The 22,805-nt window shown below is 25.0% G+C and overlaps 1 protein-coding gene across 5 annotated transcripts; it reads left to right on the top strand.

The window, feature by feature from the left end:
• Nucleotides 1-15,851: 15,851 nt before the first annotated feature.
• Nucleotides 15,852-22,403, top strand: LOC131169035 (lupeol synthase-like). Of its 5 annotated transcripts, XM_058148314.1 has the most exons (20): nt 15,852-15,995; nt 16,129-16,354; nt 17,855-18,040; nt 18,128-18,217; nt 18,337-18,534; nt 18,802-18,886; nt 19,020-19,186; nt 19,312-19,500; nt 19,603-19,716; nt 19,946-20,065; nt 20,165-20,287; nt 20,398-20,496; nt 20,635-20,691; nt 20,805-20,851; nt 20,950-21,093; nt 21,181-21,358; nt 21,440-21,520; nt 21,637-21,720; nt 21,992-22,138; nt 22,342-22,403. In XM_058148314.1, the coding sequence occupies exons 2-19, from the start codon at nt 16,154-16,156 to the stop codon at nt 22,112-22,114; spliced, it is 2,286 nt and encodes a 761-aa protein (XP_058004297.1). In that variant the 5' UTR covers nt 15,852-15,995; nt 16,129-16,153; the 3' UTR covers nt 22,115-22,138; nt 22,342-22,403. The 5 variants fall into 5 exon arrangements, with proteins under 5 accessions (XP_058004297.1, XP_058004292.1, XP_058004299.1 ...); XM_058148309.1 differs by having other exon boundaries at nt 21,992-22,403; XM_058148316.1 differs by having other exon boundaries at nt 21,440-21,536; nt 21,992-22,403.
• Nucleotides 22,404-22,805: the final 402 nt, after the last annotated feature.

Raw genomic sequence — 22,805 nt, 5'->3', positions numbered from 1 at the left:
AATTTATTAAATTTAATAGATTAAATTATAGATATGTACATGAGTTTATGTCCTTGTCAGGTACTTAAATCCTCTGCATGATTCAATTTTGCAATTTATTTGCCTTTTTTTCCCTTCTGATATTTGATTGTGAAAGTAAATTGTTTGTGGTTGAAAAATTTAGCTGGTTTATTTAACTTGGATGGTTTCAGTGTCTGTCCAACCTCAACTATGATTTATGGTTTCAGAATTATGAAGACAGAACATATATATATATATAAATGTATCCCTTTTCAAGTTAGAAAGAAATCTGCAAGAGTGTAATAATTTTGTTCTTTTATTATCGGAGACGGGTACTTACCAAAGGCCATTAATTGGGCTCTTCTTATGTCATCATTCATGGTAAGTGCTAGTTATGCTACATCTATTTTCTTCCTTCGTTAATGCTTGCCACTGAAATGTCAATGTTGCAGATTTGCTTTCAAAATAAAGGACCAGACACTTGAACTTATTCTAATTTTTTTTTTCTTGTAAAGATGTAGATGTATTTCTACCCACTTAATTGATAATTATAGTAACATCACTTGAATAAATCCTAGGAATATTTGCTTTCAAAATAAAGGACCAGACACTTGAACTTATTCTAATTTTTATTTTCTTGCAAAGCTGTAGACATATTTCTACCCACTTAATTAATAATTATGTTAATTTAACATCACCTGACCGTAATAGGTTTAGAGGCTGTTGGAAAGAAATTTGCCGGTCCATTGCATTTGTTTGAAATAAATCATTTGTAAGAAATAAATTTAATTAAATTTTTATTTAATTATTTTTTTTAATTTTTTAAAAGAATTTTTTTAATTTATAAAATATTAAATCATGAAAATTAATTAACATTTTTACATGATAATAACAAGATAATTAAATCACATAAATTATAATAAAATATTTATTTATTTAATATTTAAATTTATTTAAATTTAATTAAATTCTAAATTTATTTCAAATTTTATTATTATTATTTGAATATTATCTAAATCTTTTTAATTTTATTTATTAATTAATAATATATATAGTATAATTTATAAAAAATTATTTTTTAAAATTAAATAATTTTATAAAATATTTAAATTTTATTTATTTTAAATATAATTTATAAAATATTTATAAATATTATTATAAAATATGTGATTTATATATTTAATTAATTATTTATATAAATAAATTTAATTACCATTTTTCGCATATCACTCCAAACCCACTAGCTTCAGCAAGTGACTGCACTAGCCAACCATGAGACCCTCCAAACCATGTGGCACTCATCCAAGGGCTTACTTGTTTGCAGATAGGTGAATTATATAAATAATTTCGTTTTGTTATTTTCTTTATTTATTTGTGGGTTTTAATGCTTCTTGGTGAATTAGTTGATGGTGGAATTGAGGTGACATTTAGAATGACGTGCAAGCAAGATTATTAATTTAATGTCAAAGTTTCGTGGGTAGATAAAATTAATGTGAGGCTCTTAATATAAAATTAATAAAGTAAAAATGAAAAAATAATCTATACTGAAGATAAATTATAAATAAAAGATTGAAGATTTAAAATTTAAATATAAGGATTTGATGATTAAAGATATTTAATTTAAACATGAAAATTCAATGGTTGAAGGTATTTAAAAATTTAAATTATGCATGATTTTTAAGTTTTAAGTTCACGTGAAAATTTATTATAACTCAAAATTCTAGTGACATTCAAAAAATAAAATTTTTAAATTTTCAGTGGAAGAAAATTTCCCAATTAATGAACAATAGATGATTTCAAATTGTGGGTCAAATCGGTACTAGGACTTTGATCAGTATAAGGCTCTCAAAATTAATAGTAAGTCTAATTGTTTTTAACCCAACTATAAGACCTATTACTATAGCTCAATTTTAAGAAAATAAACGGATATAGTTCGGCTATAAATTGGACTATCCAATAAAGAGTTTTCAATTCACCTCACTGTGAACATAAAATAACTCAACATATCTCAATTTGGGGAACTCAGCTCACCCTCACTATCCTCAATATAGTGAATCAAACAAATGGAGCTCAGCTCCCTCATCCAAAGAGGTAACTCTCTCAACATTCACACATAATCATAATAAATTACAATAACATCAAAAGATTTAAATTATACAATTCCCGACAAGAGCATAATATTAATAGTATATGCGGAGTTCTATATTTCAAATCAATAGAAAGAAATACACATATTTGCTGTTAATAGATCTACGAGAAAGAAAGCAGGTTAATCACAAAAATGTCCTCCTGTAACCTAAAAAAATAGGGTGAACAAGAGTGAGCGTTCGACTCATAGAGTAAAATATTGATTTTAGATAGAATTTCTGTAACTATATAAGTCTAATGCATCTCCGAATATGAAATGCAACACATTCACATATTTCAAACAAATCAAATCATATTCATATAAAAGGTAATTTGGAGTACTCATACACTCGTGTGTCAAATCCATCCATACATATATGTCTATATGGGAGCTGATCCCCTATGCAACTCTCTTAATTTTAATATCTGCCAACAAGATCAACTCAAGCCAAACTTTCGCGTAATAATCCAAATGCGGAGGTCGGCGAGATCAACTCAAATCCGTACTCACCCCGACTTATCTACAAAAAGAATAGGGTCCCAGCGAGTCAAGCTCCAGTCGCGTCTACCCATCCTACCCATATCTATAATCACACCACACGCACGCCAACACATACATACACACAGTTCCAAATTACCATAAAGTAACATCCACAACAAATTCATCATATACATATGTAATACAAGGCATACTTAATAATTAACTACATACATATATTTATAAGTAAATGGATGAGCATGTCTTAAATATATAATTATATTGAAATTATAAAATAAAATCCATATCGTCTCACAGATCAACTAGAAGCTACTGTGGCTGTTGAGTGAAAGAAGAGGACTGACCCTGATCACTTAAATAATTATATTATATTTTCATTTGTACTAACTCAAAATAAGACTTTAAAGAGACAAAAGATATCTTAACGTTTGCAGAAAATCTGGTAAAATTTTTCCTATATCTATGACCTACCTAACCTGTAAAGTAGCTCAAATAACACTTCTAAGGTCACAAGCCTCAAGTTCACATCTTAGCAACATCACATGGCCCCTCCTGGACCTCCAAATCAGGCAAAATTCACATAATCAGATAATTCATTTATAATCCTTAAAACTGACATTATGCAAAAATTATCTAAACTAGCTCTAAAAATTATAATATTGTGCCCCGTGATCCACCAAAATGTTATAACATTATTACAAAAAGAAATACAATTTTCTAACCATCCACGAATATTTTATGGATTTTTGTTCTAAACTCAATATTAGACAAAAATGAACAACTCAAAGTTTGGGTTTACCTACCCTAATTCTGACACTTGAAACACATCTGAGGCGTCTGAAAATGGTGGTGAGGACTGTAATTTCGACCCATTTCTGGGGCTGCTCCAGCAGCTCATCTGTCCGACTTAAAAATACAGATCCAAGCGCGGTGAAATTTATGTGAAACCAAGGTACCTATGTGAAGCTCACAACATCAGGAGTTAGAATATAATTTTTATTTAATTAAATAAGCTCATTACATGCTCGAAAAAATACTACAAAGTTCGTGGAATCCATCAGATTTTCGGTGTCGAAAAGCTTTGAAATTTATATCATCGTGAAACTCTCACCGAGTAGAGCGCGCCGGTAGTCTCGAATTCGCCGTGGGATTCCAACTTATATTTAATAATATAAGTTGTCAATATGTAACTGATTTAAGTTGTAAATAATTTATGATTGATGTGGTATTTAATTGTTATTTTAATTCGATCTTAATATTTTCCAATTATATAAATTTTTGCTAAATTTTTTTTTCTCTATTTTACGTATACTTACAATTTTGTTTGAAAATGTGTAACTTAAAATATATATATATATATATATATATATATATATATATATATTTTGAAAAAAAAATAAATATACAGACTTCATAATTTTTTTAATGTCACTTATTATTATTATAATAAATTAAATTTAAACTTATTAATATTATCATTATTATGAATTATAATTTGTAAATTTTTATTCAATATGTAAATATACAATGACCCCTCAAAGAAAATTTTCAGACTTTATTACTGGTTTGTTTCATTATCATCCCCTTAATTTTAATTTGTATCATAAAATATTTAAACTTTAATTTAATATCTCCAAAGTTCATCAAACTAAATTTCATTGAGTGCTGTAGCTGAAAATTGATTTAGACATGTCTAAATGTATTAAACATAATAAAAAATAATTCAAAATTTGATCTATTCTATAATAAGGAAAAATTAGATGAAATAAAAGAATTTTAATCATAATTAAAGAGATTGTTTTCCCACTGATAAGGAGAAAATTTTTTTTTATTGTATCTAATCCATCCAAATATGTCCAAATTAATTTCTGGCTGAAATATACCTAACAGAGTTTGACTATAAAAATTTTAGGTGATAAAAAAAAAACCTCAAAGCTACGCAACGATAAACAGAGAGCAACCTCATCATAACGTGACGAGAAATTATTTTGTACGAATAAGTCTTATTCATATTTATGTGTATATATTTAATTACTTTATAAATGTTATATTATAGAAAAGGATTCCTAGTTTCTTTAATATTTTTAGGGTTTTACAGTTTGGTTAGGTTATTTATTACATTTACAGGCGGGTGAGAGTGAGAGTGAGAGAGGAGAAATTCTTAGGTAGGCTGTCCACTGCTTAAGAAAATAGTGTGGCAAGAAAGGGTCCACTCAGCGTGGAGAGTGCCTTCCGTGTTAGTAGACTACCAAATAATTTTATGACATGTCAAACTATCTTAATAAATGAAATAGATTTTTTTAGTTTAAATAATAATTTAAAAAATTATAAAAAATTATATTATGATCTTATGATTTTTTAAGTATATATATGATCATAGATTAACTTTTTGACAAAAAAAATGTTAAATTTATGCGCTTAATAAAAAAATTATTTAAATACTATTAGAGTAAATTATAATTTAATTTTTGAAGTTTAATAAAACTTATTAATTTTCGTTAATATTTTAATAAATTAGTCGTATAATTAAGCAAAAGATTAATTTATAAATTTATTTAAATATAAAAAATTAAATAGATGAGTTTATGTAAATTTACTAAATTTAATAGATTAAATTATATCCCCTCTTTGCTATAAGAGTTAAAATTGATGGTACTTTTTTTATCAGAGGATCTATGTAATAGATACGCCAAATCACAGAACTTCGATGCAAATGCAGCACCCCAATAAAAATAATTACATCTATTTTCATCCTTTATTAACATTAGCTTGCCACTGAAATGGCAAATTTTCCAGATTTTCTTTGCCTAATATCAGTACATTGAGAAATTACTGACGTACATGTCTGACCGAAGCATTAAATAATAGAAATGACAATCAATAAAATTTCTAAAATTTAATTATTATTTTTTATATAGTTATTATATTTATTTAATTTTATATAATTAATTATTTATTTATAATAAAAATATTTTTACAGTAATACTTTTTTTAAGTAATCGTTTAGAGGAAAAAAAAATGAATTTATAAAGTAGATCCTAAATTTTTGAGATAAAATTTTAGTTGAATTGAGTTGAGTTGATAAAAAATTATTGTCGATGTAATTTTTAATGTAAAGTAAAACATAATTTAAATTTTAAAATTTAATAAAATTTATAATTTAATTTTTTATATTTTTAAAATAAATAATTTGATTAAGAGATTTAACAAAATTTATAATTTAATTTTTGCATTAAAAATTTTAATTAAGTTATCATTAATTTTAATAAAAATTATTAAAATAGTTTTAATTTAAAAATAATTTAATTTTTAAAAATTTATTTTAAAAGCAATTTAATTTCTAAAATCAAGCTAAACTTACAAATTAATTCATGTACTTTTCAAGTAGTTTAGTTATCGATATTTTAATAAATTTATAAGTCAATCCTTTAATTTCTGATTAAATTTAATAAAAATATTAAAACATTTTAACTCAATAATTTAATTTTTAAATTTTATTCTAATAATGAGTTGTGCCTATATTCATTTTTTAATATATATAGTAACATTATAAATATATATATATATATATATATATATATATATATATATATATATATATATATATATATATTAATTAAAATAATAACTTTTTAAAAGTTGATCAACTATCAATTGTATTTGGTGTTGAATTATAATTTATATATAATTTTTACATTTATATTTTTTAATTTATATATAATTTTCAATTTATATATATAATTTATTATTAGAGTTTACCTAAATCATAAGTTACATTCTGTATGGCCAATGTAAATTTTCTTAAAAAGTTGAGTACTACCTTTTAAATTATTACTACAATGGGATAATAATTTTTTTTTCTCTTTTTTCTTTTTATTTGATTTGAGTTATGATCATTTAATTGATAATGTGCTGCATATGTTATTTTAAATAGTCAAATTCTTTAGCCAATGTTTTAATATTAGATGGCTAATTTTAAATATTTTATTCTAATGAATTAATATTTTTTAATTAAATAATAATTAATAATAAAATAAAATTTGATTTAAATGACTTCTTATTCCTTACCGATAAATAGTTGATACAATGTGTCATTTCAGATACACAAAAAAAAAATTATTAGAAAAATATTTTCTTCTCATATTTTGCTTTTAAATTTTTCTCCTATCTGCTCTATTTTTATTGTTTTTATTCAAAATTTATTGGTCTCGTTATCAGAACTTATTTATATTTTTATTGATTCCTGATTTCCTATATAATTAAGAAGAGTATTGAACCTTGGAAGATGGTGGCTTGGGTTAAAATTATATCTTTAAGGACAATGTTGCCACACCTTTGACTAAGATTTTAATTTTTTATCATTTTATTATTATTAATTTTCAAAAGAATTACTTTCCAATTTTAGTTGAATAACTATATTTTTATGCAGAAATTATCTTTCAAATATATTTATATGCAATAATAAAGCTTCAGTAACACCCTTGCTCCAACCACTAGAGGAATTGTCCACTTTGGCTAACTCTATTCTGAGATTCACGATTTTGTACAATAGGTGAAATGGAGAACTTTCCCAGAAGGTCACCCATCCTAGCATTTATCTCAAGCGAACATGCTTAACTCCGGAATTCTTCCAACTCTCCAGGCCATTCCACTAAAAAGCGCCTCTAGTGATTAGTATCATTCTTGTGTCCCGCATTCCACTACCCTAGGTAGCCTTGCTATCCTAGAAGCCTGCTAGGAGTTTACTCTTTTATGCCACTCCTTGCCTTCATTGGACCGCTTCCCCAAGTCGGGTCATCACAGGCCCATCCGCTTCCTCTTTGTTTGTCCTCGAACCACACATCTACTAGAGGGGATCCGGCTCTGATACCATTTGTAACGCCCTGCTCCAACTACTAGAGAAATTATCCGCTTTGACCCACCCCATCCTGAGCCTCACGGTTTTATCGCATGGGTGGAATATAAAACTTTTCTGGAGGTCACCCATCATAGCATTTCTCTCAAGCGAGCACGCTTAACTGGGGAGTTCTTCCAACTTTTCAAGCCATTCCACCAAAAGATGCCTCTAATGATTAGTTCCCCCATTTCAATGTATGATTCGATTCATTCCTGCGCCTCGCATTCCACTACCCTAGGTAGTCTCGCTATCCTAGAAGCCTGCCAAGAGTTTGCTCTCTTATGCCACTGCCTTCCCTTATTGAAAAATTTGACTAAATTGATGATATTTATATTTCATTAAAATTTTAATTTTTATGAAATTTGTATATTTTATAATATAAATTTAAGCAATAATCATTTTTAAAGAATTATTTTATAATCTATGAGATTAATAAAAAAAATTACACTTTATAAAATTTTAAAGATATAATATTTTTTAACAATAATATAATAAAATATTAATTTTAATAAATAATAATTGTTTATATTTTTTATTATTAAAATTAAATAGTGCAATTCATTATTATTAATTTAATATAATTTTTTATTATATTAAAAATAAAAATTATAAATTACTCATAAAAATTGAGCTCATATTTGCTGCAACTAGGTGGTGGTAGGCTCTTATCTACTTAAGAATTTCTTTTCCCGCAATGTGGGGCGTGAGGGAGTGATTCCGTGTCTACGAGGAACATGAGGGTATCTGGTCGTCAGGCCTACATCTACCGTCCAAAAAAAACTTTAAATTGGGTTCTGTTTTCGGTTATATCAAATTTAATTTGCATTTTAAGCCCTCCTACTTTCTGATATTTGAAATACTTCTCCGTCAAATTTTTTTAATTAATGGAATGAGTTTAATATTAAGATGTCCATAGTCTACCTAAAACAATGTTTCATTATATTTGTAATTTTATTATGATATATTAATTAGAATCTTTAAGTATGAATAAAGTTTAGCCTCCATTTATTTTATAAAAATTTTTTGACAAAAAATATTTTTCTAATGAAAATAATTAAGTTATTTTTTTTAAAAGAATGATTTTTTATTTTTAAAGAAGAAAATTATTTTTTAAAATTTAATAATTTTATTAAAATATAAAAATATTTATATAGAATATAAAATATATATTATTAATTTAACATTGTATTTAATAAAAAAAATAAAATAATCATTAATAAAAAAAAATAAAACTTTGAAATTTGATATTTCTTATAAAAATATATATAAAAAAAAAAAAAAACTTATCTCTCACTTGCATTGATTGTGCCCAACTGTTATGTTGATTTTATTGGCAAAATAGTTAAAATAGTTTCTGATAAGCATCTCTTTTGCAACCTCTAAAATTATTTGTGCATTATTTTGGGTACAGCAATTTGATGTGAATACGCTATCATACTGATTGTGTAAGGTTTCTGGCCTAAGATTTATTCCACATCAATTGATTAGTTTGAGATGTGTGTATATAAGCGTAGTAAGTATATAATTCAGTCAGTAATTGCGTGAATATGTATATTTATATATAAGTTTTACACATATATATAAATAAAAAAAAATGAATTCTTGTGTGAACGGGTCAATAAGCTATCATGTTAATTGTGTGAGATTTATGATTTTAGACTTGTCTCACATCAATTAATTAGCTTAGGGTGTGTGTGTGTATAAGTATGGTAGATGCAACGTGTGTGCTTATACAGTAAATCTTATGCATATACAAATCTTTTGCTTTCAAAATAAAAGACCAATCTTTTGAATCCGTCTTAATTTTGTATTATTTTCTTGCAAGGCTCTCCTCATATTAACATCACAGGAAAATAATACATTTAGAGGCGGTTTGAAAAAAAAATTATAATCACTTTTATTATGAGAAAATGAAATAATTATTTCTTATTATGTAACTTACCAATCGTATCTAATTTATTTTTCCTCCATTAAATTAAAAAAAATATATTTTTTTGTTAAAATACAAAGAAAAAAAAAGAAAAGAGAGAAACTTGTAAACGTCATTAAACATGGAAGATAAGGGCATATTAAGCTTACTCTATTTTTCTATATAAGAAGAGGATTAATTAGAAGAAGGGGCTGTGCATTCAATCTCGAAATGAAGGAATTGTAATTTTAATTAATTAAAAATTTAATTGATTTTAAAATATTAATTAAATTCAATAAAAATCTAAAGAAAATCAAACTTAACTGAAATTGACAATATTCAATTGATTATCGGTTAATATAATTCATGTTTAGTTAAAGAATAATTATAAATTGTATTATTAATAAAATTATAAATATAATAATTATAATAATATATTATTAATAAATTATAATATATATTAATTAATAAAAAATTGAATATTTGATTACAAAACAAAGATAATAAAATTAATAACTAAAAAATAAAAAATTATAGGAATTATTAAATGATAATCGAATCAAATTTATTAATAAAATAAAATGGAAAATAATTTTAGTAACATCAAAACGAAATCAAATTTGAATATTACCAAACTATTATTGCAAGATATAATTACCAAATCTGAGAAGATTTAATTTGACTTAATTGTATTCAACCTCACAGAATTAAGTAATTAAAAATGTAAAATGAATTTCAAATCAAACATATAATCAGACTGAAAATTTGTCAATTTATACCAAACTAATGTCTGACCTTTTGCTCCTCTCTAAAACAAGAGAAAGTTCCGTGCAAGGTTTAGGCAAAAATTGATGGTAAAATTTATCAAACGTTGAAATTGAAATATTGTATCTTTGAAAATATAAAAACTTAGATATTCTGGCACTTTGATTTGTTATAGTATACAGTAGGGTCATTGTTATACACTTCACTCAATTTTATAAGTATTATTATAAAAATTAATAAATTTTATTTTTTTTATAAAATTTATTAAATTTAAATAAATTATTATGATAAAAAATTAAAAATTTTTAAATTTTAAAATTATGATCAAGTTTTCAAATTAAAAATTCAAATTTTTAAATTTTCAAATTTTTTAAAAATAGCTGATAATTTAAAAAAAAATTAAAAATAACATATAAAATCAACGGATAATTATGGATTTTTTGATAAAAAAACTTTTCTTAAAAGCAATGAAGTGTCAGAGATTGAATATCAATATCACATATTAGGATAGCATTGAATAAAAGCCACTGAACAATCCAAACTGGAAGTACCAACAACAATCCATCGGATATCAATGCTTTTTTAATTCGAGTTGCCATCCGCAGACTGGAAGTACCAACACAGCACTGATAATGGGTAAATATTCTTAATTTGAATTTAAATTAAAATAGTAATTTTAATATTTAAATTTATTTAAATTCAATTCAAATTTTGAAATTATTTAAATAATATCCAAATCCTTTTAATTTATATATTAATTAATAATATATATAATATAATTTTTATTAATATTTAATTTTAAAATTTAGTAATTTTATAAAATATTTAAATTTTATTTATTTAAAATATATATATTTAATTATTTATTTATATAAATAAGTTTAACTACCATTTCTTATCTTGCATATCACTCCAAACCGACTAGCTTCAGTGAGTGATTGCACTAGCCAACCCCGAGACCCTACAGGCCATGTGGCACTCATCCAAGGGCTTACTTGTTTGCAGATTGGTGAATTATATAAATAATTATGCATAATTAGTTTATAATTTTTATTTTTTAATTTAATTTTTAATTATATTTTAAATAAAATAAATTATTACTATTAAATTGATTTTAAATTAAAATTTTTTTCTTATTTAATTTAATTTAAATAAATTTTAACTTATTATAATAATAAAATTTTAATTAATTTATAATATAATTAATTAAAATATCTATTTAAATTTTTTATACATATAGTAATAGTAATTTTTATAATTATTTTATTTAAAATGTAATGCAATTATTTTATTTAAAAAATAATTTAAATTTCTTAAAATATTTATATTTTATTTCATAATTTATATAAATTAATATTTATTTTATTTAAATTATAGAAAATATATTAAATTAATGAGCAAATAATATTATTTTAAAAATATAATATTTTTTATTATTAATATAATAAAAATATTAAATTATTTTATTATATTAATAATGAATTGAATTATTTAATTTTAATAACAATGAAAATATATAATATATTTATTAGTTAAAAATAATATTTTATTATATTATTTTTAAAAACTATTATGTTTAAGTGTAATTGTTTTTATTAATTTAATATGTTTTTTATAAAATAATTCTTTAACAAAGGTGTTATCAATTTACATAAATTTATAATATAAAATAAATTATATATTTTATAAATATTAAAATTTTAAAATATCATCATTTTTTATTAATATAATAAATATTAAAAATATATATTATTTTTTAAAAGACAGATTCTATAATTTTAATATTATAATTTTAATTTTTTAATCATATTTATTTATAACTAAATGTTATATATAATCATATTTTTAATTTATCTTTGAAATTCTATTTCTATATAAAAATATAGTTGAGAGATAATTTTTACATAAAAATATAGATATTTAATTAAAATTTAAAAATAATTATACTGAAAATTAATAATAATAAAATATAGATAATTAAAATATTAGTTATAATTATATTCAATATATAATTATGATGAAATAAAATATTTAAAATTTTAAGAAATATTAAATAAAAATTTTATAAAAAATTAATAATTAAATAAGTATTAATTAAATATATTTAAATAAAAATTTTTGAGAATAATAATTAATAATTTTTGAAAGAAATAATAAAAAATAGTGTAAATAAAAAAAATTTGAAAATATTTAGGTGAAATAAAAATACTTGATGAGAGAGGAGAGTACTTAATATGTATCAAATGTCTTATACGAAGTAAATAAAAACTATTTAAATAAAAATTAATTTATAATTAAATATTATTTAATTAAAAAATAATAACAAAAATATTTAAATTTAATTTTTATAACAGTAAAATATTTCTTATTTATTTAGCCATTTTAATTAAATAGGTATAAGTTGACCATAATAATAATAATAATAATAATAATAATAATAATAATAATTAATCTTAAAAAGTTGAAATAAAAAAATATTTAATTATTAAAATAAAAAATAATATACATTAATTATAAATTAGTCAAATCTTTATATTTTATTTTTGAAATTTTTATGTAGACTATACTTTTTATCTCTCAAATATTTTAATAAATATTTTATAATTGAAATAATAAAAAATATAATAATATAATAAAATTATTTATTGAAGATATAAAATAATAATAATAATAATTAAAAAAATAAAAAAAAATTAAATAATAATTTATATAAAAAATATTTATAAAAAATAATACATAATAAATTAAAAAAATATCACGTATTATTTTTTTTTTAAATATTATTCTGATATATATATATATATATATATATATATATATATATATATATATATATATATATATATATATATATCGTTTTGTTATTTGCTCTATTTATTTATTGGGTTTAATGGTTTTTGGTGAATTGGTTGGAGGTACAAGCCATGTGGCAGTCATCCAAGGGCTTTTGCTTTTTTGTAAGCAGATAGGTAAATCATATAAATAATTTCGTTTTGTTATTTGCTTTATTTATTTATGGGTTTTAATGGTTTTTGGCGAATTAGTTGCCGGTGGAGTTGAGGTGATACATAAAAAGTCGTGCATGCAAGATTGTCACTTTACACCTTGTTCGGATGGGTGGAAAGGAGAGAGAAAGGAAAATAATAAAAGAAAAATAAAATTGATAAGATGATTTCTCATATTTGAAAAGAAGAAGGAAAATAAAAAAAAGGAGAGAAAAATTTATTTTATTTATTTTTTTTAATTTAAAGAGAAAATAAGAAATTAAAGAGTTAAAGTAGCTCATTTTATTATTTTTTATTTTTTATCTTTTATTTTATTTATTTATCTAAACACACAAAAAAAAATAAGTGATGAAAAATAAAAAAAAATTTCTTCTTTTATTTTTCTTCATCTCTAATTATATATATATATATATATATATATATATATATATATTACTTTTTTTTTTTAAACTTCGTAATTAAATTTTAGCTTCTAATTCCTAATTTTATTTAGACTTGAACTCAACACTAACAGTGGATATCCAAACATTATAAATGCCTATCTAAAGTTGCTATCCTTGTTTATTCCAGTGATTTTAGGCTACAGACAAAAGGAGAAACTATTGTATTTCAGATAAGGAGTATAAAATTGCCAACTTGAAAGTAACTTATATCATGTAATTTTCATAGTTTCATCTCTAACTTTCCTCCCCCATAGATTTAAATCTATTAAACTTTTTACTTTTTTTTCCTTACTAATTGATACTGCCTGCCTAAAAATCAAAATCAAATGGTTAAAGTTATATCCAACATTGAAGGTTAAAGATAGAAATAGCTTTAATATGACAAAAAAAGAAAAAGGATGTGGATCAAAAGAACAGAGCAAAGATAAAGACAAAAAAAGAACTCCGTTTGTCCAAAGTGTCACAAAAAATTTAATTTTTTAGGGCATAAAAATTTATTTCTATTTATCTTATTCCTATAAAATTAAAATATTTAATTATTATAATAATTTTAAATTATTATTTAAAAATATTAATTAATTTAAAAATATTTTTAAACACATAAATTCTTAAAACCTAAATTTAATTTTTCTATAATATTTTAGCTTTTAAATTCCGAAACCTAAATCAATTCTCAAAAAATTTATCTTTAAACCGATTGCTAAACTACTAAAAGAAGCAAATAAAATCGTAAAAAGCAAAAAAATTAAACTATCCTCAATTCATCTTGTGTCTTGTAAAAAATGAATAATAGATATATTTAATTTTTTTTATTAGGAAAATTCTTAAGAAACGATGTCAGTTTATACTTCTTGTCTCAATTTTAACGTATCGTGCAAGATTGGTGGCTCACGTAGACTTTTTTTTATAGTTATATTGCATTGTCCATGCATTACTTTGTCCACTCTTGTCTATGTATTTTTTTTTTAATTTTTATGGTTGTACAATTATTGTCATTTTATAGTTGTGCAAAATACTTCCCCACAAAGTTAATTCATTTTTATATAATATGTATGAGATGCGCAACTCATTGTCATTTTTTTAATGTATAATTTACATATATGATTTATCAAAAAACAATGAATTTGACCATTATTTGATAAAAGTGTAATATATAAATTTTTATTAATCATACTGAATATATAAATTTAAATTTTGACACTTTACATATAATTTTGTGTTTGCCTTAAAGGAGAACAACACCATACACAGAAGAATCATAGAAGAGATTATAGAGCTTTGGTCCATGTGTACAAAGAGCATAAAATCAAAAAAGAATAGTATTGCCATATAGTGAAGACACTTTTTACTATGCATTATGAAGTTAAAGTAGTTTTTATTGCAGCTATTATAATTTTATTGTAAATGATAGGATATTATAATATTTATATCGATCAATTTATTATTATCATATATCTCATTTTTTATTTTAATTATGTTACAATACGAAATTTTTGAATTTGATCACAATTCAGATTTCATGAAAGATATATTCAAAATTTAAATCACATAAAATTAATAATAGTAAATATATGAAATGTATTTAAATTAAATAATAATATATTTGTTATGAGTAGTTAGTAGTGTAATATCTATAAAGTATAATTAATTGGATTAATGAATAGAGTGATACTTTAATTTTATTATTATAATTATTATTTAATAATAGTAGAAGATAATATCATGTTTATAAATACAATAGTGAATCACATTAATATTATTATTTTATTATTTAATTTATTTATTTTTAGGATAAACGCACTTACAATCACTAAAAATAGATTACACTTATTAATAAAGTAAATCAATAAATAAAAAATATATATAAAATTTAAAATAATTAAACAAAAGCTTACAAATAATCAACAATAAAAAAAATGACAAATAGTAATTATTTTTTCCAAACACGCTAACTCATTAATTACTCAAACCACTACTCACCGCAAATAAACTACACAAATAATGTACGTGTCATGAATTTACCTCCCAACTCTTTCTTGGGGCACTCTGCACCTGCTTTTATAGCTATGGTAGACTTGAAATCTATATATATATATATATATATATATATCTTTTTTTTTTTAACTTTGTAATTAGATTTTAGCTTCTAATTCCTAATTTTATTTAGATTTGAACTCAACATTATAAATACCTATCTAAAGCTTGAAAAACATATCCTGAAGTTGCAATCCTTGTTTATTCTAGTGATTTTACGCTCCAGACAAAGAAAGGAGAAACTTTTTGAGATGTAAATATTTTTGCGTGTTCTATTGTGTTTTCGTATAAGGAGTATAAGGTTGCCAACTTGAAGGTAACTTATATCTTATAATTTTCATTGTTTCATCTCTTTCTCCCCCATAGATTTAAATCCATTACACCTTTTACTTTTTCCTTACCATCTTGAAGTTTTTCCATTATTAATTATCAACCATAATCGAAACTAGTGATATAGAAGAAGATAAGCTACCAATGTGGAGGCTAAAGATTGCAGCAGGAGGCAATGATCCCTACGAGTACAGCACAAATAATTTTCTTGGAAGGCAAATATGGGAGTTCGATCCTGATGGTGGCTTCCCTGAAGAGCGAGCTGAGGTTGAGGCTGCCCGTGAAAATTTCTGGAAAAATCGATTCCAGGTCAGGTGTAGCTCTGACCTCCTTTGGCAATTCCAGGTACGTATATATAATAAACGTCCCAGTACATACTCAACTCCACTTTCTCCATCTCTTTACAAAACTTGCTCAATTACCTCTTTATATATATATATATATATATATATATATATATATATATATATATATATATAAAGAGGTAATTGAGCAAGTTTTGTAAAGAGATGGAGAAATATAAATTGTTGAACTTGCTCAGTTACTTAATTATAGCATGTATCAGTTAACACACATTTTAACCTGTTTTTAAGCTATTATTACTTATATATATATATTATTTATTGAAATTCAATAAATAAAAAGTGAAATGTTCAATTTCATCTGGTATCTAAATTAATTTAATTAAAATATTAAATTTTTTATAAATTTCTTTTTTTTAGGTAAAATTTCTTAATTTATTTAAAAAAATTAAAAAGTTCAATTCCTCCTTAAAACCCTTAAAGGAATTGTAAAAATTTGTCTTATTTTATTGATATTTTATTTCTAGATAAGCAATTTCTTTCGGTTCACACTATTTAGAGGGTGTTTATTTTATAAGTTTTAAAGATAAGTTAATTTGTTTATTTATAATAATTTTTAAATATAAAAATTAAATTTATAAATTAAAAAAATAAATTAAAAACTTAATTTTTTATTTTAATGTTGATAAATTAATTTGATTAAATATTTTATTATATTATTTTTATTTAATTTTTAAAATTTTAATGATAAGACTTATTTAATATTTTTTTAGTTATTTTAATAATAAATATACTTATAAATTATTTTTTACTAAACAAAATATTTATTTATCAATCACTTATCAACACTTAACTAAATTATTTTTTATTAAATATATTACTTATTTATCAATTACTTGTCAGTTCTTAACTAAATATATAAGTATTTAAAATTTTAAATACTTATAAGTTTAAATTAACTTATAAATATTAGATACTTATAAACTAATTTTTATAAGTTTGACCAAATAAAAGATATTTATGTTAGCTTATAAATTCTAAAAATAAGTTAACTTATTTACTATTATTTTTATGTTATAAATTGTGCTTTCAACTTAAAAATTAAAGAAAAAAAAACTAAAGACACCTATTTTTTCATTTTAATATTTAAAAATTAATTTAATAAAATTTTTTTATTATATTATACTTATTTAAATTTTAAAATTTTATTATAAATTTTATTTAATATTTTTTTAATTATTTTAATAATAAATATTTTTATAAATTATTTTTCATCAAATACATTAATTCTTTATCAATTACTTATAATCACCCTAATCAAATATATACTTATTTAACATATTAAATACTTATAAATTTAAATTAATTTAAACTTATAAATTACTTTAAATTCACTTTCAGTAAATGAAAAAATTTGAGTCAAACAAGACCATATATATATATATATATATATAAACTTCCCTTACCCTCAATCACTGTTACAAAAATCTCAATGTATTGGATTATCTTTCTAGTTACTGAAAGGACTTGGCTTGGAACGCAGTTTCTGAGAGAGAAAAAGTTCAAACAAACAATTCCTCAAGTAAAGATTCAGGACGGTGAGGGAATTACATCTGAAACTGCCACTGCCGCATTAAGGAGGAGCATCCACTTGTTCTCAGCCTTGCAGGCTAGCGATGGCCACTGGTGCGCAGAAAATGCAGGCCCAATGTTCTATTTTCCTCCCCTGGTGATTCTTTCTCTATTTTCTGCTTTTAGACGAAGCTCTGCTCAAATGTTCATGCAATTTCTCAACATCCCCCTCTCCCAAATGCAGGTTTTCTCTCTGTATATTACAGGCCATCTTAATATTGTGTTCTCTGCAGAGCATCGCAAAGAGATCCTACGTTACATATACTGTCATCAGGTGTGATGCTGCTGTTTAACAATTAATTGTATAAAAGAACTTATATTTTTGATGATTAAGAGTTACCCTTTTCTTCATTTCTTGTTCTGAATTCTGATTTTGGTAAATGGTAATGGTAGAATGAAGATGGTGGGTGGGGATTACACATTGAAGGTCACAGTACCATGTTCTGTACAGTTCTTAACTATATATGTATGCGCATACTTGGCCAAGGACGTAATGGTGGAAGGGATAATGCTTGTGAAAGAGGGCGACAATGGATTCTTGATCATGGTGGTGCCACTGCCATAAGCTCATGGGGAAAGACGTGGCTATCAGTACGCTTATATTTATAACATATTTACATCAATTTCCAATCTCCAAGGAATAATTTCTTTGGAGAATTTTTGGGTCTATTATAATAATGGTCACTAATTCACAATGATTTTATTGTCTTTGCAAAACTCAAATGTCTCGCAATTTCATCACAGAATTATAATTTTGTTTTTCTTACCATTGTTATAATTTACCTGAAATTAGTCTGCTAGATTCTTTTCAGATTGCTTTTATTTGTTAACTCTGGTTCTAATTGATTGAAATTTCAGATACTTGGTGTTTATGAGTGGGATGGAAGCAACCCTATGCCCCCAGAGTTTTGGGTCTTTCCTACTATTTTTCCCATGCATCCAGGTTTGCAATTTATTTTTCCCATCCATCTTTCCAATTGTTTGGGCCATCCCTTTTCTGAATTTAGCTGCATACTTTGAATTCATGTGTGCTTATGCCTCTCACATTCTAATCATTATTTATTACAAAAATGCAGCAAAAATGTTTTGCTACTGTCGACTCACTTACATGCCTATGTCGTACTTGTATGGTAAGAGGTTTGTTGGTCCAATCACAGCTCTTATTTTACAAATAAGAGAAGAAATATATAATGAACCTTATCACGAAATCAAGTGGAAGAGTGTGCGCCATTTATGTGCAAAGGTGAATTGACATTCATTTTGATCTTCACACATCGTGGTCTTTAAAATTTTGAAGCATTTTTCTATCCTGTGAAACTTGATTTTGTGTTCAGATAAGCAGTGTGATCAATGAAAATGTTATTGCAGGAAGACAATCACTACCCCCACACTTTAATACAAGTATTGATGTGGGATGCTCTTTACACATTTGGTGAGCCTCTCTTCACTCATTGGCCCTTCAACAAATTGAGAGAAAAGGCTCTCAAAGTAACGATGGATCACATTCATTATGAAGATGAAAACAGTCGATACATTACCGTTGGATGTGTGGAAAAGGTAAAATAAGGACCCAAAAAAAATTTATACGGATGTAGAGATAATTTTTTTTCTATTGTTTCTTATCATCTAGAGATTTTTGTGCTGACTCAACTGGAACAGCCACTATGTATGCTTGCTTGTTGGGTTGAAGATCCCAATGGGGATGCTTTTAAGAAGCATCTTGCTAGGGTAGCAGATTATGTATGGGTTGGAGAAGATGGAATAAAGATGCAGGTTGGTACACAGTTCTCTGCCTAATAGTGCTAGAGATTCTGAAATTCCTGTTTCATTACTAATTGAAAGTGGAAGGATCTTTTCTTAGTTGTGGACGATTCTTTTCTTAGTTTTGTTTGTACATCTACGTATTTAAACTCCCTTTGTGCCGAATAGTTGTCTTCAAAGCACTTGATTATTAAGTAACAATTAGCATACAAAAAGGATAAAGTGATGAATTTATCTGCAGAGTTTGGGCAGTCAAGTATGGGATACAAGTCTTGTCCTCCAAGGTTTGATTGCTAGCAACCTTTCTGATGAAATAGGGCCTACACTTAAGGAAGGACACAACTTTATAAAGAATTCTCAGGTTTCCAAGTTTATGTCCTTAACTGTTCTTCCTTTGTAGTATCAAGACATAAATTATAATTTCAGTCTCTCTTTTCTGTTCTAACTTAAAATTTGGAAGGTCACTGAGAATCCTCCTGGTGACTTCAAAAGCATGTTTCGTCATATATCTAAAGGATCATGGACTTTCTCCGATAAAGATCATGGATGGCAAGTTTCCGATTGCACTGCAGAAAGTATGAAGGTATTTAATTCTGTTTAAAGTTTAAATTATGTTTCAAACAAATTCAGAATTTAAACATCATGATAATATTTGGCAAAGTTCATCATTAAGTTCTCGTATATGTTTCATAGTGTTGTCTGCTTTTCTCTATGATGCCCGCGCAAGTTGTTGGTGAGAAAATGGAACCTAAGAAGCTGTACGATTCTGTCAATGTCTTACTTTCTCTTCAGGTATGGATTAGTCGCAATAATACAGTGCTTGTTCATATCTTATTAACCTCAGAAAGTATTTCCTTGTGTTTGCTTCTTCCTCATGCATGGTTCTTGGAAAGAAATTAACAATAAGCTAAATTTTATAAAATATTGTAGAGTAAAAATGGTGGTTTATCAGCCTGGGAACCAGCGGGAGCAAGATTATGGTTGGAGGTAACTAATTCAAGATGGTGAACTAATCTTAATGAAGTGAATTGAAAATCTTTTACATTATCATTCCTTCAAAGTTTTCAATGATTTAAATTACATTTCCCCTTTTTAATTAGTGGCTCAATCCTGTGGAGTTTCTTGAAGACCTTGTAATTGAGCACGAGTGAGATTCTTGCATCATTTCCTTCTATAGCATGCAAAATTTTTCTTTAGAATGTCTAGATTATGTGAGTTCCTAGATGACGTAAAATAGTTTTCCAGGTATGTGGAGTGTACTTCGTCATCAATCCAGGCCTTAGTTCTATTCGAGAAGTTATATCCTGAGCACATGAAGAAAGAGATTGAAACGTTCATCGTAAATGCTGTGCAATTCCTCGAAGACATACAAAAGCCTGATGGTTCATGGTATGATTAATCTACTAATGATTGCTGGTTGTAAACCCAAAATATATGCAGAAATCAGTTATATATATATAACAAGGATTACGACAGGTATGGAAATTGGGGAATATGCTTCCTTTATGGCACATGGTTTGGGCTTGGAGGGTTAGCTGCTGCTGGCAAGACTTACAACAATTGTGCTGCTATTCGAAAAGGTGTTGATTTTCTTCTTAAATCACAAAGAGATGATGGTGGATGGGGGGAAAGTTACCTTTCCTGCCCAAAGAAGGTAAGCCCCTTTGGCTTGTACTTAAAATTAGGTGCTTCCTTTGATTATTTCTTCACCAACCATGCGTATACTTTGTTACAGGTATATACTCCTCTTGAGGGTAGCCGATCAAATTTGGTACAGACTGCCCTGGCTATGATGGGTTTGATTCATGGCGGACAGGTGTCAGTTTATACTTGTAACCCGACATCTAATATCCAATCTCTTCCTGGATTTTTTTTATCCCACAATTCAAACTCAGAGAGTAAATTCTATATTTTCATGTACATATATGATAGGCCCAAAGAGACCCTACACCTCTACATCGCGCTGCAAAGTTGTTAATCAATTCACAGACAGAACTTGGTGATTATCCACAACAGGTATATATCTCATTGATTTGAACATATATATACGTGTATGGTATACAATCAAACATTGTTGCATTTCCATCTCAACCTTTTTTTCCTTTTAGAGTGTATTTTAATAGATGGAGATTTAAAATGAAATAGGATTTCAATCGGGCATTATATTAAATAAGCAAAGGTAAAGATTAGAGAAAGAGAAGAACCACAACATGTGTTAGTAAATTACAGTATGCTTTTTCTTCATATTCAAACGTTTACAATTGACATGCTTACGAATTTATGGCAGGAAATAATGGGAGTGTTCATGAGGAATTGTATGTTACACTACTCGGCATATAGGAATATTTTTCCCATGTGGGCTCTGGCAGAATACCTCCGCCACGTTCCTTTGCCTTCCAAAAGTATCTAAATCAAGTCTAAAGTGTTGGCAAATGTAAGATTTTTCTAAATAATTACTATAATTAATAATTAAGATAAAATAAACTATGTTCATGTATCCAGAGAAATAGAAAGTTAAGTACCTGAATTAGGATGATTAAATAATTATTTGTATATCTAGGAATGTGTGATTAGACATTGACCTTTGTATCTAAGAATGTGTGCCTAACCTTATTGTATTATATTATATATGTGAAGGGTATGGAAATGACTATGGAGACGAAGTGGAAGGCTATGCAAATAAAGTGAATGTTTTTGGATATGAATGTGTGAATCACCTCCTTCCCTTCCATGTATTTATCCGTTTATATCACAATTTAATTTTAGTATTTTTGAATCTTATATAATTAATAGATTTGAAATATTAAATTAAATTATCAATTTAATGTAACTTAAGTCCATAACTCAAATTGACAAAAAATTGACAGTCAAACTAATTAAATAATTACCAGCATAAGTAAATTGACAAAAAATTTAATGTGTTAGTTGTGGGAGTTATGGGTAGTTACAAGCAGGTATGAGTGGTTATGGATAGTAGGGTAATGGTGAGAAGAAAGTGTAAGTGGTGGTGGAGGTGATAACCTCCAAACTTGACCATCAAGCAAATATTTTTTTATAAATTGATGTGTTAGGCTTCATTAAGGACACAACAATAATCTTGA

Source organism: Hevea brasiliensis, chromosome 1 (genome assembly GCF_030052815.1).
Source record: "Hevea brasiliensis isolate MT/VB/25A 57/8 chromosome 1, ASM3005281v1, whole genome shotgun sequence".
NCBI lineage: Eukaryota > Viridiplantae > Streptophyta > Magnoliopsida > Malpighiales > Euphorbiaceae > Hevea > Hevea brasiliensis.
Note: the sequence above shows the minus strand (reverse complement) of the source record. Positions and strands in the feature narration are given on the sequence as shown.